Source organism: Fulmarus glacialis, unplaced genomic scaffold, assembly GCF_000690835.1.
Source record: "Fulmarus glacialis isolate BGI_N327 unplaced genomic scaffold, ASM69083v1 scaffold3642, whole genome shotgun sequence".
In the NCBI taxonomy this organism is placed as follows: domain Eukaryota; kingdom Metazoa; phylum Chordata; class Aves; order Procellariiformes; family Procellariidae; genus Fulmarus; species Fulmarus glacialis.
Genome location: NW_009195783.1, coordinates 46161 through 73760, shown reverse-complemented (window position 1 = coordinate 73760; position 27600 = coordinate 46161). Strand labels below are relative to the sequence as shown.

At 43.2% G+C, this 27600-nt stretch overlaps 1 protein-coding gene across 1 annotated transcript; it reads left to right on the top strand.

Annotated features, from left to right (window-relative positions):
* The first annotated feature begins 1917 nt into the window (after positions 1–1917).
* FAM180A (family with sequence similarity 180, member A) lies at positions 1918–27600 on the top strand. The gene is made up of 3 exons (XM_009588194.1): positions 1918–2094; positions 26067–26167; positions 27184–27600. Exons 1-3 carry the CDS (start codon positions 2019–2021, stop codon positions 27523–27525), a joined length of 519 nt encoding a protein of 172 aa, XP_009586489.1. The 5' UTR covers positions 1918–2018; the 3' UTR covers positions 27526–27600.

Below are 27600 nucleotides of genomic sequence, written 5' to 3'. Positions count from 1 at the left end.
GTTAAGTTAATGAAGCCATCTATACCCACTGTGTTCACTAGTTAGAGGGCTTTCACTAAGGTGGTTTACTAAATTAAAGTGTACTTCCTCAAGCCCTCCCTACTGGTCGAAGTCTTTCCAGTAGGAGTTATACCACAATGTTTTTTCCTCAGCGGTTGACAGATCATTACTTCCTTACTATGGTGCAACTTGCACCTTCTTGATGCAAATCATCTTGAGGCACATCATCTCAGAGTTGGCCATGCTGATGGCTGGATCCACCTCCTCCAGAGAGCAACTCATCCTGTCCTAAGTGACTTATCTGAGCTAAGCAGGAATAATCATCCTCTTGTGGCATCTCTCTCTCTGTCCCTCTCTCTCTCTCTAGGGAATGTAAAACTAGTTTACTCCAGCTCCATAATTTACAGAGAGACACATTTGAGTGAGCTCACTCCTAGCTTTAACCTCGCATTCAGACCCATCTCTAATATGTTATGGTAACAAGAAGAGTAATAGCAAGAGAGTTAGTTAGCCACCCTCTGCTTGAATGATACCTTTTGTCATCTCCTTGGTATGTAAAATACTGTCTTACATTCATGCGCTGTTCGTGTAGGAGTAACCTGAGGCGGTCTGAGCATAGGAAAATCTATACATGAAGGAGAAGAAGTGGAGTTGCCTTAAGCAAGACAACCTTATTTGACCCTCCTCCTTCCTTTACAGCTGGTGTTACTTGAAGCTGGGACAGAGAAGAATGAGGGGACTGAGGCTAAGGCCAGATTTTGGTATGAGGCAGACAGGAGCTGAACAGGTTTTCTCCATGTCCTCCTGCCAGTGCCCATTAATCCTGAGCCACAGTGCCTTCTGTCATTCCAGCTCTTGGTCCTTTCCCTTAATTCTTCTATTTATACCTTCTGAGCTTGAGTCTCCTTTCTTATGTGCCAGTTTTACACCAGTGTAAATACATGGATGTCTGTGGATTTGTTCCTGGCTTACACTCACCTATAAAAGAAAGGAATTAGACTCATCACTTCTAGGCACCAAATGGAGTATCCCCTATCCCTTCATTCTGCTAAATACTACTCGTGTTCTTATTTTTCATCAGTCTGTTCCAACACACAGCAACCTGCTGTTATTCCAGCACTGTATTACCACAAAGCATCCCCTGACACTGCTGATGAAGCTGTGCCAGGGATGGTACATACCTGCAGCTTCCTCCATGCTGGGTCGCTCTGGGATAAAGGCTTCCAGTGTTGTCTTCCCTGGGGCCAGTGTCAGCAAGGAGACGTCTATCAGTAGCCTTTCTGTTCAGCATCACCTCTCCACATTCAACCTGGCTATTGTAGATTGTCCTTAGGATTGCTTAGTGTTCCCCGTAGGACTGTTGCAGAGAGCCAGTTAAGGATTTGGACCATCCTGTTCTCTGCACTGGCCAAATGGAGGAAAAGGCCAGGACTTGTCTTGCAGAACTGAAGTCTAAGCGCGGCATTATATGTTCTTAATAAAGGAGTGATTATATGAATCACAGTAGCAAAATGTTCTTCCCTGACTTAAACGTCCAAGGGCAGCTGTACATCATTCCAGAGGAGGCTTTCGCCTTAGACATGGGTTAGCATATAGCCCCCTGTGTTACAGGGGAGTAGCTACAGAGCTAGGATTCAAGAGTGTCCTTAATGAAGTTACTTGTGGCTGTTTATTGGACAAAAATAAATTCCAACTGGCCCATATAACAAATGAAACTCAACTACAAAAATGTAATGATATTTATTCACACAGCTGCCAGCAAACTCACATGCACCATGAGTCATTCCAGATGTGGATAAAAACAAAGTCTGTCTGTGAAAGTAAGTTTCCTGATCCCGAGGAGACTTGGTTTGGGAGAGGAGCTGCACACTGACTTCAGCTGTACGCAGAGAACAGACAGGTTCTCCTTCAAAGGGGGAGGGGGGACAGGAAAAGCCATTTATTTATTCCTGAAAAGAAAGGAGGTGGGAAATTAAAAAGCTACTATACAGCTAGACATACGTATTGTAAAGAGAAGGATGCTTTGGAAGACTCTGCTGCTGCTGCTGTTCTATTACAGTGCTCATGCCACTGTGACCCACAGATGGAGCAGAGGTAAGATTTAAACATGAAAAACTATTTAAGAGAAAATTTTGAGTTTGTAGATTTGGTCTGAAATTATGTTCCATTATACATATATATACATATATATACAATTTGTCCCTCCCAACTGTGGAATTCTTTTTCTTCATTAAACAGGTCAGCTAAATAATTATATAGACTAATAGAAAAATACACATGCATAAGCGCATAAAGGTAAAATTATATATGTGTTCTATTATAATACAAATATATATATAAAATATCCCAAGAACCAAAACTACATTCTTTTCTCAATTTTTCCTTTCTCTCTCCTTCTCCTTTTTCTCCTGCATTAACAAAAATTATAGGTCACAAAACCTTAAAGCAAAAGCCTTTGCAGTCAAAGGTGGCATAATCTGCTGCTGCACCAGGCAGATACCCAGTAATAGTAAAAGCAACAATGCCTGGATTGTGCAAGGTGCCTAGGAATGCCTATCACCCTACCCTGACAGACTAGCACATACAACATAGGGAAAGCTATCTGCGACGTTATCAGGCTTCAGCTGCCAATATGACAATATATAGTTGTGACATATTTATATTCAAGTGTGTGACAGTAACATATGAAATGATTTGGGACTATTGGATTGCATAGGAGATGCTTGCTTAAAAGCTAGTGTCCTTTCCCTTTTTTGTTTTATTCTGTCCTCCGGTATTTGGCACAGGTTTAGTAGCTGCTGGAAGTGGAGAAAGGAAACACCTCCCAAAAGATTTCTTTGGTTCTGATATTGAAATTCACAGATACTTAAAGGAACCGGAGTCTGTTAAAAAAACAAGCATTCAGATGCCCCCCTCCCCACCCCAGTCTCCCATGTCTTCCTCATTATAGCTGGTTCCTTTCTAGTCTGCTATTTGGGTTTGGTTTTGATTTTATAGGGGAGGCAATGGCTGAATGAAGCAATGAAGAGCTATGCAATTCTGCTAAAGCTGTACGAATGCTTAATTGTTCCCTACAGTTAGTGGGGGCTCACTGGCAGGGCATTAACCTGGGACTCAGAATGGCAGGTTCTTTCCCCAGTTTTTCCATCAGCCTCTTGGATGATACTAGATGAGTCATTGTACCTCCGTGTACCTTACTTTTCTCTTACTGTATAATAGAGGTAATGAGAGCAATTGTCATCATAAAATCCCTTAATTCTGTAGATAGGAGTTTGTCTTACGGGATAACACGTAAAAAGGTGAGGAAATCAGAACTAGATCTGCATATATGAAAAAAAACCACCCTACCTTTTGGAAGAATGAGGCCACCTTACCTATGAAATGGAAAAATAGCAAAAAGAAAGGAGTTCATTTCCATGGAATAATCACTATGTAATTTAAGGATGTTCTTCACTTTTTCTCACACACTTATTTTAATTAAACAGCAACAACACAACCCTAAAAGGAATCCATGCAACTATTAAAGTCCAATTTTAATCACCATGAATATTTAAAGGAAAACATCAGAACTCTATTGTGCCTTTTGGGAAAGCAGATTGTTGTCAAGCTGGAAGCTCTAGAGCTTGTTTTTGGAGACTTCAGAGGGAAGAGAAGATTCATTCCCTGTTGTGATAAGGAGTTCAGTTCTCACAAATATTGTATACAGACATCTGCTGAGGAGGAAACCAGATTTCTTCTCCACAGCTGCTGGGACTATTCAGCTCCAAATATGTTTTAGAGGCATGACTCCTTCAACAATAGCTGCTTCAGAGAACCTCCACTCCCCTAAACTATCTATGTGTCAGCCCAACCAATCCCATCCTAATCTGCAGTATCTAGAGGGCCAAAGCACTGTCCTAATTTTTGAATTGCTTAGAAACTTAAGAGGAAATTTGAGTACCGAGGCACGACACACCCTTCTGCACACTCAGAGCTCTTTCCTCCCTCCACAAATGACAACTAAGTCTTGTCTGGGTTAAACCTCAGTCATTTGTCTTACCCAACTCCTGATCTGAGTTTTGCAATGGAAAAGCAAAGACAGATCAGCATCTGGTCTGATGGAAATGAAAGACAGATCTGCATATTATCTCCATGTTGACTAGTAGTCCAAATTATTTACAAAACAGTAGGACAAAGGGTCCTGCTTTAATTACCAACAGTTGTTTTGTTTGCAATAGAAATGAACCATCAATATTAGATAAAACAAGGTCTAGCTTTTACTTTTTTTTCATTAGGGGGCAGCGGGGCAGCCTTGGATGCCCAGCCCTTGTAACCAAGTATTTAAGCTTTGGCTCAAAAAAAAAAGTCAGACCTGAGGAAAGATGAACATACTTGTGCTGACTGCTGAGTGGGAACTCCAGACTGCCACCTCCCTTTTCCCTTTGCTTTTATGAGCATCAATGAATGGAAAAAAAAAGCATTTCTGGCAGGAAAACCGACTGCTTTTTTTTTTTTTTTTTTTTACTGCCTCAGCCATTTGCTTTAAAAATCTCACACACTCCTCAGCCTGCCTAGATGCAGCTGAGGACATTGGTCCAGAAGTCACAGGCAAAGCTTGGTCCCTAGGATGAATATGTTCAGAGTAATAAAGAAAAGATCCTGAGTGGTGATGAAATAATTTGCTTGTCACCATCTCAGGTTTCCTTGAGCCTCTTGTAGGCTTAGCTGTATGGTATTACCCTCTCAGATTTTGTGAAGCATCTGTCTAGGGAGAAAAGGTAATGTTAGGTCTCTACTGAGTGATATTCCCTATGCAATGGTAGAGGTGAGGTCATATTAATTTCTGAAGGTCCCAAATAAGAATTCCAGATCTTAAGAGGTGTTTTTGCTGGAGAAAGCAAGCAACAAATCCTGCTCTTTGATGAAACAAACGAACAAACAAACAAACAAAAAACCAAAAAAACCCATGCAGCTGTGGTAACAGGAGACAGTGTCACTGCTTGCCACCCAGTTGCTTTCATCAAACTGCTCTGATGAGTTACGAATACATTGGAGAGCAGAAGTTAGCTTCAGATCTGCATTATAAGAATTGCCTGTTCCCTGAGGAGAAACCCTAAGGCAATCCTTAGCACGTCTCATCTCAGCTGGCTGTAGTTCATTTGCTGTAAGGGCTTCCTGATTCAAATAAACAGCACACAAACAGTAGCATGCTTGCTATATGGTTGCTCAGGGAGTGAAGATGCAGTACGATTTCTTGTGGTTGTGGCTTCTTGGACAGTGGGGAAGCAGCTGCAATGGTAAGGTCACCCCTCAGTCGAGGCTGGAAAAGGAGATGTTGAAAGTCACGAAACAAGAAGGTAAAACTCTTTCTACCCATCAGTGGGAAAAGGATGTATTAGCTATATTAGCACCACTGAGGTTTCATGCTTTTGGGAAATGGCTGTGCTGTGCCTTCAGACCTCAAAAGCAATATTACAATCGCATCTAGATCTATCTGGTCCACATGCATTATTTTGTACCCAGTCTCTAGTGCTCGATGAAAGTCAAACGGTTGTTCCATAACACCAGGGGAACAGTTTGTTCTTCTTCGAGGCTTTCTGCAGAAGGAATTACTTGGAAGAACAGAAGGCCTATCCTCCTTGATTTCCCCACAACAGTGCAAACTTTTAGTATTTGCTCTAGTGTTGTGGCAACTGAGATTGTGAGTTTGATGGAGCAGCTGCTACACGAGCAACTTTTGCAGGCTGCTTCTGCTTGCGGGCTTAGCTACAGCAGGCTGGCAGCTCTCCAGTGCCAGAAGGGGGAGGACTATGTAGATGAGAAAGAGAGACTGGCTGTTGCTAGAAAGCCAGCCAGTCCTTTTACAAGGAAGCAATGTTTAACATATTCTATACTCTGTGATTATTTGCTACATATCAGGTTCCTAGTCATCTTGCCGTGTGGGCGAAGGATGAGTGCCTTGGAGATTAGGGCATGCATTGCATCCCCACACCTTTTCACCTTATTTGCCTCTCTTCCTCCCCCATCTCACATTGCATCCTTACAGCCAGGCACTCCCTTCTCGAGCAACTTCTGGGATTCCACCTCTGACAGTAACACTTGTTTGACATTTTTGGCTTGGACGGCACAAGCAAAGGGAATGTGGCCTGAACACAGCATGTAATTACAACACAAATGATCAAACACATATACACATATATGCCCAGCGGGCCTTGAGTATACCAGGTTATGGTCTTGGCTTATATAGCACATGCTGAGGTTTTCAAAGGTCTGGCCCAAGGGTAAAAAGAAACTACACCAGCTGGACCGGCTACGAGAACTTTTTAAAAAGTGCAATATCTATTTAACTTCCTTTAATTTCCATAAAGCCATTGTTATCCAATTCTTAAAACATGTAGTGCACATAAAACAATGAAAGATATGAAATGTTATGAAACAGAGCCAACTCTGTCTAAGCCTGGCTGTGTAAAGAATGTTTCTTCTTATGGAGAAAATGCAATATTTCCCTTTTTTCTGGCTCCCACGTGATCACTTGGAAAATTGCCTCAACTGCCCCAACTTCCCTGCTTGTTGGACCCATTCCAGTGACCTCACTGGAGCTGCAAAAGGATTGATCAATCTGCTGCAGAGGTTTTTCCCACCTACCCTGAGTCGGTTCCATAAGTCTGTACCAGTTCCTGGGAGTGCATGTTTGTAGGCTGGAGTCTTCTGGTCTGGGCGTTTATTTGCCTGATGCAAGTTATTACTGCACCAAGTATCGCAACTGTACATGTAAAAAGAGGGAGGCACTGCCTGAAGGACAGTCTTGGATTGAAATTCAGAGGAATTAGCTTTGCAGCTGGATGACCTGAAGAAGACAATTTATATACCTATGCTTTAACTTCCTGAATTCCTTTGCAAAGAGCTGTATAAGAGATGAGTACAAATGTATGTCATAAACCTAAAAATAGATCCTTAAAAAACAAATTGTCCTACACTGTAAGTAGAAGGAAGGAGGCATTAGAAGAATATTTTCTGCCCTTTAAGAAATTAGAAGAAAGCAAAGACAAAAATATGCTCTCAAGCAGGTCTGGAAAACATTTGAGAATTAATGAACTAAGGAGAAAACTAGGATATCAGTGTGGCACAACGGTGTGTGGAGCAGAGATCACAGACCCAGGGCCGAGGCAAGCTGCTGCCTTGCACTTCACCGGACAGTGCAGGGACTCTAGCTGGTGTCCCAGCAGGGTGATAGTCACGTGCATGGCATGTGCCCAAGGGAATGAGCTCTGCCTTTCAACAGGGATCACCTGACTGGACTCAGTGCCACACTGATACGGTCATACTGCTTCTGGCTCTGGCATCTCTGCCCTATGCTTTGCTGTGCGGCGCAGACATGGCCCTCCCATTCCTTGTGGCAGATCCCTTGGGCATCAGCCGTGATGGCAGTCTGAAACTATTAAACAAAGCACTATTGCAGGAAGAGCAGGGAGAGGACTGAAGAAGGGGCTGAAAAGGGATTAGTTATCAGTACCTGTGAAAGCTGCTTGGTGTTGCAAAAGTTAACTATAGTATAACAGTCTCTGAATGGATTTAACCTGCGTAGGATAAATATCCAATAGGGTAGGGCTGTGACTGTAATCAAAATCCTTTCTAGCATGTCCTGATTCCACAAACACTCCTTTAGGGTGCAGACTTAATTAATTTAACGCGCATGGAGGATGGTCCCTGAATCAGAATTCACAGTGGATATCTGAAACTGAAATACATACAAAGGATGCTTAAAAAAATGAAAGTTTATAATCTCTTGTAGGGCAATGATGTTAAACTGTGATGAGAACAGAGGGAGGATAAATTATAGAAGCTTCCATTTTTTAGTTTAGATGACAGATGGATATTGTACTCTATAAAAGCATTCATGCTGTTAGCAAGGAAGGATCTAAGCGATTCTGAGGCTCTTTTCACCACAGGAAGCAGCCAAAAAATGGCTAAACTTATAGCTCATACAGTCATAAACTGGTTGACAGATTCAAAAGTTAAAAGAGAAAGGAGCTAGACAATTTTGAGGAAATCTGTGTAAGCAACAGGAGGAAGACACATGAGGTAAAGCTGTTTTCTCTTTGATATGTGCTAGACTAAGTGAGAACCTTGAGCTGAAAGTGGCACCAGTAGAATCTTCTTGGTGATCCCAGTTCCACCCCAGTACTGAGGACTGGCAAGTCAGTAAGACATTTGCTGCCACTTTGGTCATTTTTGTAGGATTCCTGCATGCTGTAGTGTCCCATCTATTTGCCTCAGTCCCAGGTATAGAACTGGCACGGGATCCAGATCAGTTTGCACAAGGGTCCTCATGTCCCAACCAAAGTCCAGCTCAGAAGCACCTGCTGCCATTCAAATCCCTCCTTACACTTTCACATGGAAATAGCTCCCTTCACCTTACCTTTAACAACCGCCTCACTGCTCTTAATGCATGCTGTTAAGCCAATGTTCCCTTCCATAGGTGAAGCAGCTCTATTATGAATGAAATAACTTATGTACACATGCAAAGACTCTGTGAGTCCCCTCCTGATTATCTTATACTCGACTGCTGGGCCCAGAGACCCCACTGGTACCTGGCATTATGCAAACACACAGAGTGAAAAAACAACTTTCCTTCTCCAAAGAACTTTCAGTGTAATTAAGGAGAGGAAACATTAGCATCCCTTTTCACTGTGAGCCACAGAGTAATTAAATCACTTGCCCCAGATCTCTTCAGGATGACTGTGTGCGTGTAGTCCCGTATGTTGTTCACAGTGGTGATTTTTTTTTTAATTCTGTTTCTAAAGCATGAAGTGCTTTTCTTGTTTTCTTGGGGTAGATCATGCCAGATTCAGCAGCAGCATAATGACTTCTGAGGAAGAAAGAAATCCTGTCAGAAGCACTGAATAGTACAATGCCATTGAAAGGAAAGTCAGCAGGTCTTAATGAACATCATCAGGCTGCAGAGGCTCTGATTACTCAAATAGTGACAGGCAAGATGTAAATTGCTGAGGTAAAGCACTGAGTGGTGGAGCAATTAACTTTGCACGCAGTGCCTGTGCTCGGGTTCAAGGCAGGGCAGGACCCATAGGGCCAGCCTAGGGTGCTGGAGACAAACACTGGTGCTTTCCTGCGTGTACAGCCTGCGCTCACTTTGAACCGGGGCTCTGCAAAACCATGCACTCTTCCTCTGCACCCCGGTGGCTCTGCTAAAGGGAGCTAAATCCATCCAAGATGCAGAGAAGCTAGCTGGGTACATGGACCCGGCTGCAGCAAAACAGGGAGCTGTGCAAGTGTCTTGGTTTGAAGTGGGCAAACCAGTCTGCTCCTTGCTTTAACTTTAAAAGCACTGAAATACGCAAACCAGCACCACTGAAGTCAACGGGAGTTTTGCCACTCTCAGGAGTGAGGCCACAATCTCGGTCGTTATCTGGAATTTGGTTTCCTGTAGTAATCCTGATTGTTAAAAGCTTCCAGCCCAAAGACGTTATTTGTTGGTTAAACGTTTTTCAGCAAAATGGCACTGGCATGGGTGAAGCTCGTGCAAGTCAGCTACATGGATAGCTGATGGTGGGAAGCAGAGGAGGAAATGTATCAAAGCATCACAAAAAAAAAAAAAAAAGCAACTTGAGGATAAGCTGCAAATAACACTTGTGGGGAGACACATAGACAAAAGTCCCCAAGGGGACAGTCATCTATGGGGTTTTCTCTCTGACTGGAAGGAAAAAAAGCAGAGGAAGGGATCCTGTATGCCTCTATTGTCCCTGCGTCTTTCATTATCCTGAAATCCTGTTTTATTTGGCTATTGCTATGGCAGCTTTATGATATATCCCCCACAGCGTACTTGCTACTACAGAGACATTAAACTAGCCTGACTCCACACCACAGGGCTCCCTTGCCTACTCAGTGGCTAACCCTTAGCCGGTAACCCTTTTTATCCCCCCTGAGGTGCTCCAGGCTGCAGCAATAACCTGGCTCCTCTTGTCTAGCTATCACAGTGCTTGTGGCAGGGCGAGCTCAGTGCTGGGCTTGAGACTAAGAAGAATGTGAGGAGGAGAGGAGCAGGGTTAAATAAGCTCCACTATTCCCAGTTTCCACAAACATTCCTTTCTTCTGGTGAAAGCGTATGTGGGGCCTTTCCTGGCCCAGTTTGCCGGTTAAGTTTGGCAGCTCCCCAGTTCCCCTGAGATCGGCACGCATACCACTCGTCCTCTGGAAATTCCTCCCCAGCCACAGGGAAACAGGTCACCAGCCAGGAGCCAGGCTCCAAACTCGCTGAGTCTCTCTCCGCTCAGGAGGAGCCAGGTGGGTAGCTGAAAAAAAGTCGCTGAGAAAGGGAAAAATAAGTTGTTCAAAGCTCAGAGCTTATTTGGGAGGAAATGGGACAGTGCAAGGGCAATGCTGCGCTGCAGTCTCCTGTTGGAGACCCAAAAGCACGAGGTCTTCTGCGATGCCTGTGTGACCCCCCCCACCCCCTGGCATGGCGCTGAGGGAGCAGAACACTTTGGTTAGGTTTTGCCTAATTGTGAAGAAAGTAAACTGCACCAGACTGGATGTGGATATCCACAGCGAGCCAGAACATCAGGATTTCATCGTCTCCATCTATTTGGCAGGTGGTGGCATGCCCCAAACGGAGCCGATGTTTCTAATCTCTTCTCTGTTTTGGAAAGAGTAGAGGCTTTCCCATCTGGCAGGGCTTATTTGAGCCACAGAGAGGGAGACAAGAGAGGCAAAGGCAAAAGGCAGAGATGCTGAGAAAGAATAGAGAAAAAACTGGAGATAAAAATGGTAAATGAGAGGAAGTAGTATGAATGAGAGAAAAAGAGGAAGAGAAAGGAAAAGTGTGGAGAAAGAGAAAATGTGATAAATGTGAATGGGAAAGATTAAAGCACACACACGTTTAAGATTGGGGTAGCATTCAGCCCCTTGTCAGCATGGTATGCATCCCCATTTGAACCCGGCCTTCAGAAGATGTCCATCTGTCACAGCTGGTCTTCATCTTATCTGTCTGCTTCTCAGGCTCATGGGGTGGTTGCATTTCTCTGGAGCTGGCACTGCCTTTTTCTCACATAAGCAGGCCTTGTGTTTGCTTCTAGTCCCCACCAGCCTCTCAGCACACCAGGATATTGTGATACACTAGTCTGGGCAATTCACCACCAGTCACAGTATAAAAGTTCAAGTTACTGCTACTGAATCAGCAATATGTCAAGGTCTCTGCACATGTCTTTTTTTTTTTTTTTTTTTTTCTTTCCCCTTTGAGCTTTCTAAACTATGTAGGTACGAAAAAAGACTCTTCCCCTGCCCAAGAAACACCCTGTTTTATTCCACAGAAGCTGCAAGAAACTTGCTCTTTTAGAGGGCTATGAGGCTACAGCATTTCCCACTAATACCAGTCAAGCTTTCCCATTAACACCAGTCATAGTAACAGTGCCACAGCTGCACAAGTCCCTGTTTCCCCCTATCAGTCCTTGGAGGAATGGATCAAGTTCTGCAAGCCCGTCGTTTCCTCCCTGGTTTTCATAATGCTCACAGCCATGACATTATGTTTATGCCTGGCTCTGAAGAAACACAAAGTAATTGTTTATTGAATTTATTTATTAAACACAGATTTTATGTCTGGGGGAACTGTTTGTGTCTTAAGCCCCCTCCTAAAATAAAAGACGTTTAAGGCATGCCTCATTTTTATTTACTGCAATTGTTCATCGCTTGGCACTGAACAAACTCCATTTCCAGTTAAACACTACTTGTAGACATCCTAATATAGTACAGCATGCGTTAAGTGAAACCATTCATTTGTCATAGTCACAGCAACTTCTGGTTTTTTGGATTGCCATGCCAATTTGGCAGAAAGTTTTGGAAAGTAGTAAGCCTAATGATAAAAACGTATATACTGCTTGTTTTGTTGCTTTCTGCCACCAGGGTTTTTAATAAACAGAGCTCGAAGGGGCTCACCTACCTTGACTTGTACTTAGCAAATCTAAAGCTCAGCTGGGTGCTTACAAAGATACAAGGATAGAAAAGTACCCAAAGATTTTTCCGCACTGGGGTGTCCCATAACAGGAATCAGATACAATCAACAAAAATGAGATACAATCAATCAGACCCAGTTAGGCTCGAGTGGCAAAGGGCAGTGTGTGACCGCCGTGTTGGGCTCCCCAGCAGAAAGAGGATGATGATGTGGCCCTGCTTCCACACAGGATGCCTGGGAGAAGCCAGGGTGGAATGAACAGGCAGCACGGTGTCTGAGCTCAGCTCAGAGGATCCCAGTTTTGACGAATGGACTGCAGATACCAGATGTCCTCTGTCAACCATCAAGAACAGCCAAAACCTGCTTTCTGGCCCAGGCTTGGGGTTTTTAGCTGTGTTATCTAACCTTCCTGCCTTCCTGTACCTGTCTCTCGCTGTGCCCCATCTCTCCCTAAAACCAGCCCTGCTACACTGAGCAAAGACAGCAGCCGCTTGGCTGAGGTCTGGGCAATGCTGCATGCTGTGAATGGAGAGAATCCTCCAGGAATGCAGAGACCCGAGAGGGGGTTTTAGATGTTTAGCAATGGGACTGAGAAAGATGAGGCAGTCATAAGCTGGCAATCGCACAGCCTGGGGGCTTGTCTTGCTATGGTGCTGTATTTCTGATGTTCACAGTGGGGAAATGGCATGGGCTCCAGCTGATAAAGAAGTCTGTCTTTAAAGAGTCTGCCTAGTAAATAGCTAAGTGTTAGGGATACCATAAGAAATTGTATTTCCCTAGAAAGACACTTCTTTTCTAGCCAGAAATTGTATTTAGGGAGCAGGCTGTTGGACATTTGCTGGGAATTTCTGGATGCCCTTCAAACCCTGAATGACTAACTGCATGTGCCACAGACCATCAATCCAGCACGCGTCTGGTTATGTCAGCCCTAATCTCTGCGCACGCTGCTCACAGCCAGCGTGGTCCAGCTGAGGTGACCTCCAAAGCTGAACAACATGTGCACACATATCCTCCAAAGGAACATATGAGAACTCTTAAGCAAAATATCACCATCAAGGCAAAGAGCTCAGTTTCTACTTGCACAAATTTGTCAGTGAGGTAAATGTAACCAACTCGTCACATGTCTTAAATACTCTATACGCCTCCCTCCTTTCTATTTACATGATCAAAGATGATAGTGTGTATCATGTCCAGCTGGCTTTTCAGACCCATCTATGATGTTCCCCAGGAGCTTTTCACTCCTTGTTGAATTCATGCTGCCAAACAAGACATAAACTGTCAAAGAAGCAAATGTATCTCACCTGGCGCCTCTGTACATGAATGCTGCTGACCCTGAGGCTGCACCTCAGCACCCTCTGAATGTCTGCCCGCTGAGGTGGAAAAGAGTGTTAGTCCTTTTCACTGCAATTCAGCTGGGAGCAGGTACTTGAACATATTGTGATCTACTTATCTATTTTCAAAACCCAGTGCATTTCCTTATGGGTGCTTATGTTGACAAAGTAGTGCATGCATTATTTAAACAAAGTTATAAATCACCTTCTGAGCGTCCCTTTCACAACAAACTGGAGGGCTCACGCCAGCCTCTCTCTGTAACCCAATGCAATGGGTAACAGCTACTAATCCAGTGTGTCCAAGGGGCTCAGCCATGACAAACTGGTTTGCATTCTGCTTCATCCTTAATATCTGAGCACTGCTCAGAGGTCAAAACAGAACTTAAAGATTACTGGGGCTAGCATCTAGAAGTATAAATAGGGGGACAAATAGTCCCTGCCTTACTTTGTGGCCATGTTAAATGTCAATCTACCCTATAAATGATTAGTTTGTTGTATTAGTGTGCTCCAGTATCTCAGACAATTATTACCTCTTACCTATAGGCCAAAAACCAGTAACAAAATTCCCCTAATATGACAAAAGGAAAGTCATATGAAGATGACATAAGATGAATATCGATCACATGTTCATAACCAGATGATCTCTATAAGCTTACCTAGGAGACCGTCATCACTACCAAGCTGAGGAAGAACTGTCATGCAGAATTATCACATGATGAAGTCTAGTTTTTGCAAGGAGTGCTTCTCTAGGCACAAGACGACAGATGTCAGATTGACCAGAATATTTTTCATTAGCACCCTATAACGACAACCCACGGAGTGTATATGTGCTGGCAAAAACTTTTCTACGTAAGCATATTTCATTATGCAAGCTTCAGAGTGTTTGAATAAGTAAAAAGAAAGCCCAAATCCAGGAAAAGACAGGTTGAAGTTTACAATGTCAGTATCACAGTAGTTTATCTAAAGTGCTTCTCCACAGTAATAATGTGTTCTTTACCAGTCCCCACACTCAGAGGAGTGAAATCAAAGAATAAACTCCCAGCCAGTTTCAGTCAGCAACATGCTAGACGTTTTCGCTGGAAATCAAGTCTTCCTCCCTTTCTCCAGATTTATTCTTCCTAAGTTTAGAGCATGAGGTCATTAACATTTTTTCCTTAAACATTTACTTAGACTATTTTCCTGTAAGCCAAAATCTATTTTACAAATTCAGCTCAGAAGACTCCAGGAGAAGAGAATATATGGTAGGGAAGAATAGCACTGAGTCAAATACACGGGACATTTGGCAGGGTCCTCTTGGGCAGGGAGCCATTGAGACATGGCATCCGTAGGGGCAGGAACTGCAGCAGTGAAAGATGTTGACTTTTGAATTCCCATCAATTTCAGGAAGAACTGTCAGCATTTTGTGCCTTTCAGGTCCCACTCCTCAGAAACCAAGATATTTGGGCTGTTTTGTTGGTTGTAAGGTTTCTGTAAGCCTGAATCTAACCTTCTTCTCTTCGCTCCGATCCCAAGCGTGCCTTTCACAGCACAGGACTCTCTCTGACCTGGCTGCCCGCAGAGCAGCATCACGGGGCTGGTGGTGCCAGCTCAGGTCATCTGAGGACCTCGTCCACAGTGTCCAGCTGCCTTTAGCAATTTGCAATACTCTGGCAGAGCTTTCTGTATTTAATGGTGAATCCAGTTGTACGTCAGTCTCAGCTTTATTTCAGCAGATTATGAAACCTGAAAGATCTAGGAATAGTCAGATATTAGGAGAGCATGAAATAACAAGGAACAGTGGAAAAATGACAGCTTTGTAAAATGGAAATCCCATATGTGTGTTTGTGGAGTGGGGAAGGTAGCTATAAAAATAATCCATTTTGCATTCATCCTTCAGATTTCTTTGCTGTTTCCAGCAATATCACAAAGATTGTCTTGACCCACCATTGCATATGCACACATTGAAATCCACCAATTAGATTTTGTGGATGTTTATATTTGAATTCCATTAATTTTTTAATATTATTTTCATGCAGATGCAGAAATAAACATAATGGGGCCCAGACATTCATGCAGGTGTGAACTTGACAGAATAGATGCCTTCTCACCATGACCCTCACTCACCGCTCCAGGAGGAACATGTGGTTCCCCTGCCTCTTACCCAGGGATGCAGCACAGCTTTTCACCCTTCGTGTTCTGCTCAGGTGGCAAAACAGCTGTACCGGTCCAGTTCAGAAACATATTTGAATCCGTCTTCAGCTCTGAGTTACTTTCTCAGACTTCTTGTCTTTATCATCACTACTAGAAAACATACAATGTTTTGAAAGGCATTGTGTCCAGAAATAACTCATTTCCTCACAAAAAGGACCTAGTATCCCCCTGCTTTTTGTTTATTGGGCAAAGCTGATTTATATGCTTTCTCCATCCAGCACATATTCATGTCATTAAGAAAACCAGCAGCAGGTGCACTGACATTTGGAGCTCAATGAACAGCTGGAAAGGCAGCTGGGGTTTCCCTGTTTTTGAAGAACAAGTGAAATCCCAGCGCAGATGAAGCAGAAAACTGGGATTTATGTATTCTCCTCTTAACAATTTATTTCAACTTGGATGGGGATTTGAAGGAAAGAGGAAGTCAATTCTGGTTCTTTCTAATCTGAGGGAGAGGAAATGGTCAGTATAATGTTCATTCCTCCTCAGTTTTGAGCTGCGATATTGATACTTAGTGAGTTTGAGGAATAGCTTGTTCTTTTGCATGTGTGTTATTATATGTGGGTGAGCAGTTCATACACAAATAAAATAATAAACAGTTTGTTATCAGTTCAACAACAGTTCCTAGATCCACCATCAAACACTTGAATTTACTTGCTAGTTGAAACTATTCACAGATGGCTTAAGTGAATAATTCCAGAGTCCCCATAATTTCTTCTGTTTTTCTTCACCTCAACTAACAGCTCCATGATCTCAGTGGGGCAGTTCCCGTAGGATAATTCAGCACAGGACAATTCAATCAGCAATAACAAGAAACCTTCATCATTTTTCTTAATCTGCAGATGATATGGCCATAGATTTTAAAGTCAGAATGCCCATGTATTTTTTCAATTTGGCCACCTGCACAGAATTTCAGGTAGTGTCCCTTTCAACAGATCCAATGCATTGTGTTTCATTAATGCATATTTTCTGAAAAGGCAGACGGTTCAAACTGGAAGACATCATGAGATGGAAAACTGCTAATTCTCTTGTTAGCATGTAGTAGGGCATTGCCATTCTCCCAGATAAAAAGACAAGGTAATTTCAAAGAGAGCTGCTAAATCGCTAAATCTACATAGTATTGGTTGTTTAGATAAAGCACATGATATTGTTCCTACTTTCTGAACAGACATTTTATGTAACTAGTCAATGACAACAGTTAATACTTGGACTGAAGAATCTGAGCTGTCATTCGTGATAATGAAATAAAATTCATACTGTTCCCTGCTAGGTCTGTGGTTCAAACGGGGCCTTTGATTCCTTTCTCACCATCCAGTCTTGGAATAAATTTTAGATATTCTTTGTGCCAGTTGAATTTACTCTGTTAAAAGTTCAGGGGGATGTAAGCATAGAAGGGAAAGAAGAGTTTGGTAGCTAATGGTCCTGCAGCTGATCCTCACCTCTAGCAGGAGCAATGATTACACTAGTTGAGGTGGCCACCCACAGAAAGGAGCAAACAAGCTTGTTGGTTAGATCAAAGGTGTGTAGGCATGAGGAAAGGTTTCTGTTTTTCCTAACCTGAGCTGATGTCCATCCTTATGTCATCTGAGAACTGGAATCATCACCAAATGTCCTAAGAGCAGTTGGACCACACTTGCACTGGCACTCTCACATGTAGGAGCGCTGCTGGCGTAGCAGCTGTGATGGGGAGTGAGACAGCTAAAATCTACCACTTTTTTTTGTTTGCTTTTTCCCTTTATCCATGACTAGGCAGATCCCTGGCTTGGCTCACTGCGTGGCCACACAAAGCGGTGTCAGCACAAAGGGAAGGAGGGAGAGCCTGACTGGGGGGCTGCCCCTTGCAGCTGCAGCTGTGATTAGGTCAGCCTCGGCAAAACCCTAGCTATTCAGTCGCCTTTGCCTGCCAGGAAACCAAGGAAGCCCGACTGAAAAAGAAAGTACAACAAAATGTAAAAAGGCCATTCTTAACTACTGGACGCCTCTCCTCTGTGCTCAGTGTCTCACCTCTGTGTAAATATGTACCTGGGAGGTGGTGCAGGGCTTGAGCTCACCCCTTTGGGCTCTGTGACGCTAATATAAAAAGGGCAGAGAACTGGAGAGAGCGAGATTTGGTTTTGAAGGGCTTTCCTTTCAGAGCAGCAATAGCATAATGATGCACAGAGCTCTTGGAGCTGCTGCAGCTCTGTCTTTTCCCGCGAAGCAGAGCTCTGATTTCCATTGCTCTCGCTCCATTGCTCAACAGGAGAGTCACCCACTTCGCTCTGCTCCTGGGGTCCTTCCCCACGGCTCAGCACTGAAACACCAACACCCGGCTGTATTTCTTCCCTCCCTCACTCCCTCCTTTCTCTGCTCCTTCCTGGGAGAAATGGAAGTAGACCGGATCATCATTATATCCCTTCACTTCTTCATTTGTAAGAAACATTTTCAAATGTGTTTAATTAAGATTCCTTTGTGTCTTCCCCTTGCATAAGGGCTGTTGTGAACAACACGGATAGGGAAGGAGAGGTGACCCTGCAATGAAGACAGGGATATAAAGCACTGGTTGATTTTCCCACTCTGCCTGAAATTTGCTGTGTTACCAGAATTGCTTATTGCCTCTGTGTTAAACCTGTGGAACAGGGTTGGTATTTCCTTTCTTTATGGCTGCCCTTCACTCATATAGTGTTCATCATAGCCTATCCCCAGTTCCTGGTAATATGGCCGCAAACTGAAGGATAACAATATATTTCACTTACTTCTTCTTTCCTTCAGTTTCTCTGTGTGCATTTTTTCTCTCCACGCCTTCTGCGGCAACTTTACTCCAGCACGTTAAAGGCCTCTCTTGGCTGACTGCATCTTTTTTTGTGAGCATGAATAATTCCAGGTGGGGACACCCTCCTCATGACCAAGGGAAGAATAAATAACACAGCATACATTGCTCCAGGCTGAGAACGGGTGAAAATGCTGCATAATGGAAATTCCATCTGAGGCAATAAATTCTCAGACTATTTTAGCTGGTTGATGCTAGTCATATCTTTGAAACCATTTTACTTGAATCACAAAAGAAAAAAATATCCTCCACCACTCACAAACACAGGCTCAGATGCACCATTTCCTTCTCTAGCAATATCTGTTTCTGTAAACATAAGGTTTTTTTGGTCTTTCTAATACACCTTTACATTTCTTACTCATGCCAAGTAGCCAGAAAGGCTATTACCACTCTAGTTTTTATATACAAACTCTGTTGCACGTTAATCTAATCTAACACATCTCAGGACATTTATGAAGCACAGAAGTGTAGGTTGGAGTGGGTTTTGTTTTAGGTAACTGAGACACCCTTTCAGAATATGTGTGTTTCTTAAATAGGAGATAAATTAGTAAAAGGTAACTTTGAAAAAACTGATTATGCGATGAAGTAAGGAATTGAATACAACCTGTTATTAATTCTAAGTGTTTAAAACTTTTTTTTTCCCCCTAAGAACACTGTTGCCTGTTGCCAACTTTTGTAGGGAGATCTACTTCCTACATCCTTACTGACAAAACTTAGACTTTCAAGATGGAGCTTCTTTATTTTAACCATTCTTTTTATAACTAAAGAAGAAACAAATGTCTATTCTCACTTTTAACCAACAGGCAGGAATAAAGAGAGACCATTGCTGCTATTAATTTTAGCCTTAGTAGCTAAGATAGCAAGGATATGGAGCTGAAAGTAAAAAGAGGCAAATTCTCTTGGTAGCTGCTTTTAAAAATGTGCTAGTTCATGTTGGTTTGTAATTAAAATGTCTTCTCCATCTCGCTGCTGTGTTCTCCTAGGGGGCATTGGGGTTTAATCTCCCAATAATGGAGATTTAAATGTATTAAAGTTGGAATGCCCAAGCCTTTGCATTGCACTTGTTGTCATGGAGCTACTTATGTGAGAACTGCAATTCCAGATACAAGTTTCAGAAGCTAGCCTATAGCACTGCAGTATTTTTTCTTTGTCTTTCTAGGGTTGTGTGTGTGTTTCCCGTATTTCATTCCTCTTATTCTTCCTCCAGCCTCCAACTCTTTCCATTTCTCCTGTGCTGGGCAAAGTGTTCAATCATTTCTAATATAGCAGTTTTGATACAGAAAAGCAAAAAGTCAGGAAGCATGGAGGAGCTATGCCTGAGCACGTTCCGTTGCAGGGCTGGTCAGCCAAAGCTCAGGTTCTGCCCTGGCGAAATGGGATCAGGATGGGATTACTATGCATAAAACCTGTTCATCACTTATTAACACTGCACTTTTTGTGATTTATGTTACTACTTTCACTGCCCACCACACACCTCTCATAGGTCAACACCACTTCACCCTGGAGGAAGCAATGCTTCTAGTACCGAGATCCATGGCAGGCACAAAGCAGGTGGTTGTCAGGGCAGCAAAATATTTAGTGACTTTGATTGACTGCAAGATGGTAAGGACAGGTATTTCATAGTTAGCCTGAGGCAGTAAATTGGGGATAGTGAATTATTACTCCAGCAATGGAGCAACTTAGCATAAGGACCCACCAAAGAGTCATTTGACAGAAATAAAACTTTTTACGTAAAAAATATACTTCTGGTCTGATTGTAAACCCTCATAAGCAAGGTTATCAAAGAGCAACATGAAACAAAAAGCTTTTATGCAAACTTTGCATAAAGTACGCAAACTTTGACACTCATGTCCTTTTCTCTTCTGCAGTGCATGGTCAAGAAGAAATGTAGACACTGAGTTCAAAACAATGCTTCCTACACACTGTTAAAGAAAATCCTCTTGTGAGCATTTCAGGCATTTGCCCTAAGATCCAAAGCAACAATGACTTCTAGGAACTGCCCAGCAGTCTCTGCAACAAAACAGGTTCAGCCAGCCTAAATCACTCATAATTTTTGCATGGCATTAAAATGGCTGCTGAGTCTGCCTATACAATCACCTTGTGGACAGTGCTGAGTAGTTCATTTGCTTTGGCAAATGCTTGAATTCATCTTGAAGAGTCATCCTAATCTTTCAAAGAAGTCAGTGCTAATGAGAGAATCTGTTATCAGGTTATCAACAAATGTCTTATCTTGACAGGATCCTCTGAGTGTGCTAAGGTCCATTTAGTGCAAATTCCAGGCAGGTTAGAGAAAAATGTCGTGACATAAGGAAAATTTCCAGCTCACTAGTGGAACCAGCATATGCTCCAGGGTGACTAACAGCAAGCTTGAAAGGGTTATGCATGTGGCCCAGGAGATGGCTTTTTTGACTCTTGCAGGAGCTGGCATAAAAAAAAGGCTGAGCATGGCCACAGACTTTTTAAATTTGCTTTTTCTAGCCATGTAATGTTTAGGCTAGGGAAAAACTCACACCACTGGAGTATAATTCAAATGCTCTGTTCCTCTAGGCTTGTTACAGGACAGAACAAAACAACAGTAGCCAATGAATTTATAAAAAAGTGTTTTACATACTTTACCATGCCCTCATGAACAATACCTATAAAGTTTTACATTTTCCTTTCCTTTCATTTAGGGGGCAGTATGCATATTTGTTTTCATGCACAAATGCACTCACAGCACTGAACAACTATTTTGTAGTAAACACTTTTATTCCCTGCTTTACCAATAAGATAAAGCCAAATAGGGAGAAATTGCTAACATTATAATTTGGGATGCATTAACTTCTTCCTATTGAGGTCTAGGAGTCCTGACTTCAAAAGCTTTGAGCAGGAGAGGGAAACTTTTGCTGTGAGGGAGCAAGATGGATGTACTGCTGAGATTGTAGCAGTTTCTCACTATTAAGGGGTGGTTATGAGCTTGCAGTAAAAAGACGGTGGTCTGAGAGGATATGGTTTTGCAGAGCCCTATTAATCCCTGTTACAACTGCTGGCGAACACATAAAGGAGTTTCAGAGATCGCTTTTCCTTTTTAGGTCCATCACTGACCAGGAACTGCTGCTGCCTGGGCAACCGCTCCCTGCCTTGCACTCCCAGAAATAGGGGGCTGATCCCAGGAAGCCAGTGATGCCCGAAGAAATGATTTTCATGAATTTCTTTGGAGTCAGGACCTAGTAATCTGAGACAGGAGGACATAACTGGCAGCCTGCTGACTGAATTTGGCTTATAGGACAACTCCAGCTGGGCCACTGCCTCTCCCTACGCCAACAGGCAACTCTCCTTTGCTTTGCTTGCAGGGTGTCAGGAGTTTTGGCCCACAAGTCCTTCTTGTTCCTCTGCTCCTCCTGTCCTTCATGAAAGGGGTCCCACTGAAGCAATGAGATAGCCCTTTTCCATGCCCCTGAAGTCAATCAAAATAATTCCTACTGAGTCATGACCCCAGTTAAACTGTGTTCATGCCCTGGAACCCCAGGGAGCTGTACGTGCTTTGGAGCGATGGCCTGCACAGGGCCTGATTCATGCTCTTGGCTTCATACCTTTTCGTAGCAGAAGAAAAGGGCATTGATGATGCACAAATAATTGAGCACTCCTGCAGCTATGCTGTGTACTTATTGAGCAAACACATCGCAGGCAGCAATTGGGAAATCATGAGCAGGAGTGTGGACTGGAAAGCAAAACCAAACATCTGTACCCTCACCAGTGAAACTACATGGAAAACCTGGGAGGGTATCACAAATGTTTATCACGTGGCTAACAAGGTCTAGAAAATTTTGGCACAGTTCTTAAAAAAGATGAAAGCATTTTTAAAACAAAACTATTGTCAGCCTCAGATGTCATGTTACGTTTAAACCGTAAAGAAATTTCTAAGCTGTCATGAGCTAAACAGTTAGAAGCAGGCCAACGAGTTGGCAAACACGGCTGCAGCTTTTGTTTAAAAACCCGGGTAGTCCTTAAGGAGAAGTGGAGTTGAGTCAACAGAGCCGTAGGAGACTGGACAGACTCCTGCAGTGAGCGGTGCCGAAAACAGGGACTCCCGCACCCCGTTTTGACTAGCACTTTTAGCCACCCTTAGGACTAGACTTGTTGGCTGCCCACCATCTTCAGGCAGAAGCAGTGGTGCGCTCCAGGGCACAGGCTGAGGCTGTTCAGGGTCGGGCAGGTGGGCTGGGAGGGGGTGGCTGCGCTCAGGCACGCTTCTCCCATCCACCTCCAGCCCTGAGGCCTCGGTGGGCAGCGAGGGAGGTCGGATCAGGAAGCACTGCGAAGGCCCCTCTGAAGAAGGGATTTGGAAGAGGATGAGCCTGGTAGTGCACAGGTATATAACAGAAAATGTTTTCAGCAAGGATAATCAAAACCTTATTTTTCCTACCTCATCGCTGTGGATCGTAAGCTTTTTGTTATGTGACTGTTCAGCCCTTAGGACAGAAGCACCCGCACCTCCATTGGAGATGTCTTGACACATTTGTAAGAGAAGTAAAAACAATAAATCAATAGGAGTCTCTCCACTGACTTCAGAGATCACTGGATTGGGCTTTCTCTGTCAATACTGATAAGGGATCTCTGCTCCTCAGATCACTCACGGCTACTGCCATTGAAACAAATTGGCTGCAACATCACCATAAAATGACGCATATTGCTCTGCATCTTCCTATGAAATAATTGCTTGACAGCTTTACAGGGAACTCCCTTGGGGAAGAAAATAGTAAAGGGATGGTAAGTCACAGTAGTACTCCTCTGCTGTTCTTTGATACTGCCCAGCTAACTCATGTCAGAGATGGAAGTAAATGCAGGAAGAAGTAAAGTCAGCAGAAAAGTTTCAGTGGAATTTGCGATCACTAAATGCAGAAACTGGCTGCAAATCTTTCTCTATCTTAGCTTTTGTGCTTAACTGACATGTGTGTTAAATCAGTGTAATGAAAATCAGAGAGTGCTTGCTCTAAATGCTCACATAATCTCGGAGGAACTCATGAATTCATAGAGAGGAGCGTGGAGGAAGTGATGGTGGAAGGATTTGACTACTGTGCAGGTAGAGAGAAAGGGAAGGACTGAAATAAAATGTGGATCAGGAAAATCAGATCACCATGACAAATACAAATGAGCTCTGAAAGAGTTTTTGAGTAGAGTCTTTAAGAACTGTAACAAAGTTTGATATGTTTTGGGAACAAGATAATGAGATCAGGGAGTCAGTGCTAGCCTGGTCCCTACAGAGGATGGCATGCTTCTGATATGCATACAAAGTCCTTTCTCACAATATAGCAGCTCAGGCTCTTGTCTCTTTGAATCTCCTAACCTAATCCCTGTCATCCTGGGAATAGCTGGGTAGGAAAACCCAGCTGCTTTCTGAGGTGTTACCTGTGATTCAGCAAGTGGGTCAGTACTAAATCGATAATACGGCATTCATTTTTGTGCGAGTCCTTCACTGAGGCTTTTCTGGGTGAGTGGTGATGGGCTGAATCTGATGACTCCCAGCTCAGCTCCATGGTAGGAATCTGCACTTGGCCTGAAAGCTAAAAGCAGTCGGTGTGATGACAATAAGCATGACAGCACTGAAGCAAGATGCCATAGACACCTTTTCCATGGCTCAGGGAATATTTGAGATGTAAGCCATCTGCATATGTAGCGGTACTCTCCAGTCTGAGACTGTTTCCACTGAAAGGGCATCTAAAAGAGATAAAAATGAATTGTCATCATTATGGACTGGATTTCTGCCAGCTGCTTACTAATTAGAGTTTTAATTGCCCGGTAATAAAAGTTTTAATTAGTCAGCAATTAGTGCTTGAAGTTTCAAGTGCTTCATATGCATTCAGTTGCATTCTGGAATTGCCAAGAGCGAAAGATGGAATAGCTCCAGTGTGTCTCAGCAAAGCTCTGAGCAAGAGGGGTGAACATCAGTGATGGAGGAGCAGCAGAAAATGGGCATAGCCCCAGTTGCCAGTGGTCAGCTGGGCAAACACTCTCACAGAGCAGAACCTTTAGGCAGCTTGTGACCTTTCCCAAACTCACCACTTCCTCGGCTGGGCCAGACAAGATGCTCGGGTGCTAAAGGCGTCATGCTGGGAAAAGGCTACTGCAGAGACCAAGTCCTTTCCAACACCTCTGTTCTTTTACTTGGTGCATTCATTCCTTCAGGCTTTTAGTCACATACCCTGCAAGTGCTGTTTGGTTATTTAAAAAAGTTTTAATCTAAACTTACATGAGTCCAATAGGAAGCACCTAGCTCTGTACGTGTCTTACCAAAATGCCTGAAACCCATCCCTGCAGGATGCATTTACAGTTAGTAATATCCAGCTGCAGTATGTTTATTGCAACTCAACAAACTATTTTACCTATATTATATCCCCTAGCTAATTCAAGGCAAAAATACCCTTTGCTGGGTCAAGCATGAATTACTTCATACCTAGTATTATCCCAATTAATTTTCCTTATGCTAGATAGTAAAGGTCCTGATTAACACAATCTCTGAGGGCCTGGTTTCTTTCTCCTTGCATTACTTGAACTTAACAAGTCAAACTTTAACAAAGTCAACAGTTGGCAAAGGCCCAGGGAACAGGACTGCATTTCGGCTACAGAGTCTATGCCTTTCAAAGGGTGGGTTTTTACCCTTTTTTTAACTGGTTTCCAAATTTATCTATTGGTAAACAACAGTTAAAGTTGAGAAGTGAAGTTTATGAGGAAATGCACCAATAATCACATAAGCACAGCTTTAAAAAAAAATTCCTGTTCCTGAGTATTAGAAAAAATCCAACAAATCCAAACTGTGGTTACCTAAACATCAACTTCTAAATCATATACACATAACGTTAAACAAAACAGGGTTTTCCCCCCTCTGCTCTGAAAGGAACTGACACCTTTTAATAGTACCTAGATACCTGGTTATTAACCTAGTTAATAACTCAAAGCATTTAGGTGGTCTGTAATGTAGCATCAGATGTTTTCTATACTCCGGACTGTACAGGTCATTGATTCCACAAATGCTCTACATCACTGGGGTACTGAGTTCAGGGGCTATACATGTGTTTTCTGTCTCATTTCCCTGAGACAATATCTGTAGTATATTTACAGTGGTGAATAAATACCTGATCATAGCAGACTTTGTTGTTTCTAGCTATTACACTGTGAAGCATTAAAGTCATAATAAATTGGGATTCACCTCATTGAATGTAGTTGTCTTGTCTCAGCTGGTAACAGGCTCAATGAATATACATAGGCATCTCCAAAGCGTGAGTCACTCCTTCCAGACATATATGCCCAGGACAGATGAGGTGATCTACTCTCTGGAGGAACTGTCTCTATCAACTAAGGAGAGATCAACTTTTAGACAGCTGAAACCAAGAGAAATGCAGGGTCTGAGAATTGTGTCAGTAGGAGAATGGCCTGAAGAAAGTAGGCTGTGTTGAGGGTCAGTATTGATTTCCCCTTGCAGAGCCAGGAGAAGAACATGTATTTCAGGCAGTGTTGATGTTGCAGTTATCATTATTATTCCTTACACTGTGGCCGCATCTCAGAGTCCCAGGTTTGGATTATAAACGACTCTGTGTTAGTTGCTGTATAGATACAGGACAAACAGCTAACCTCCATCCCTAGTAGAGTGTAGTCAAAGCAGTTCATGCTGCCCATTTTATTTACAATGAGAAGTCATGCTGTACAGTAAGTCTTTGCAACAGACAGTTCTTCGGTTGAATCTACTATTGAAAAGTGCTTCCTCTTTTCAGTGTTTGCCACCCTAAAGAATCTCTCTTTTCCCATTATTATTTTCCAGCTATGCTTTTCCCAGCTGCTCAGCGATTCAAGAGGTCCTCAGCTGCCTTCCTTAACCCAGTGCTACAAAACTCGCTGGAAGATGTGGTCCTGCTTTATGAGGTTCAGTATATGAGAGCAGATGGTACCTTAAGCCCTAACCAAGACTGGGGTTACTGTCCATACTGGGGTTATCCATTATCTGTCTTCAAGTCACTTTGACTCATCCCAGCAGTAAATCCATTGCTGACTGTGTAATAACTCACCAGAAGGGAGGGAACAGACATATATATGTGACAAACTCGGCTCTTTTAGCACTTAAGCAGGAAGCAGTTGCCTGCAGTACCTCAAATATGGGTTCTAGCTCATTGACAGGCAAAGTGAAAAGCAGAGCAAATGGCTTTCCACTGAAAGCAACTTTCTTCAGAACAGTTACCTATTAACAACACAATGCATTTAAATTCCTTGATCTAAGTCTCAGTCCCAAATTATTTGTTCAAATCAATAAAGCCATGACTATCAGTCATTGCAAAGTAATCCCAAGGGCATGACTGTTTCACTTCAAAATGATTCAGGTCCGCTCTTTCACAGCAGTGGAGACTGCAGATGTAATGCACAGTCTGGAACAGTGTCATATGGTTAGCTAAGGGAAAGTGGCCCACCTGAAGAAGGTGCATGGGTCAAATCTACCTATCCCACACCTTGAGACACTGAGATTGGATGTCCAAACAGGAGAGATGGTCTGGGAAGCCACTGCTGTGCTCTCTCACACAGAGCTAGGCCACCACTGCTATCCCTGGCAGGGTAAACGGCCTTTCCCAGCTGTGCTGCTGTCTCCACCTCTCTAATCCCCGTGTGGCACCAGCAGCAACCCATGCCTCTTTTGGACAACAGAAGACTACCTGCTTTTTCCTCTCTCCTTTCCCCACAGCCTGTCACTAGTTTTCCCAGGTAGGTAACACAGGAGGCCAACATTCATATAGAGACTTTCTGGTCTACCCCACCTCCAGCCAGTGCAATGAGAGTTTTGTCTCCATTTGAACTAAAATAAAGACCTAAAGACGTGTTAATTCACATTTACTCTGCCTAGAGTCTCTTGGAGAAGATAAATAGCTTTCTGTGTTCTGATTTTGTACCAGTTTCTTTTAGCTGAGCTTGACATTGACAAAGGTCAGAGGATCTCCATCAAAGATGAGGAGCTCGCTTCACTGAGGAAGGCTGCTGAGTTTAACACCATCTGCAACGAGATTATCCCCAAGAGCATCACAGAGATCCGCAGGCTGACTAGCAGGCTGTCTTCCTACCCAGGGGTCCTCAAGAAAGAAGACTTTGAAAGGACAGTGCTGACCATGGTCTACACGGCCTACAGGGCTGCTCAGTCCCAGGGGCACCAGAAAGACGCTTGGGCTGAATCCTTTGTCAATCTTTACAAAGCCCTGAAGCACGACTTGATGTTCCCATACAACAAAGAGCCATCATAGTGGGAGACTTGATGCAACGGCAACTCAGCCACCTCTTCTGGTTGATAAGGGACACATGTAGCACGTACTCCACTT

Coding starts and splice junctions, on each gene's coding strand:
- FAM180A (XM_009588194.1), top strand. CDS start 2,019: ATGCTTTGGAAGACTCTGCTGCTGCTGCTGTTCTATTACAGTGCTCAT. Junction 2,095..26,066: donor GACCCACAGATGGAGCAGAG/GTAAGATTTAAA, acceptor ATTATTTTCCAG/CTATGCTTTTCCCAGCTGCT. Junction 26,168..27,183: donor ATGTGGTCCTGCTTTATGAG/GTTCAGTATATG, acceptor ATTTTGTACCAG/TTTCTTTTAGCTGAGCTTGA.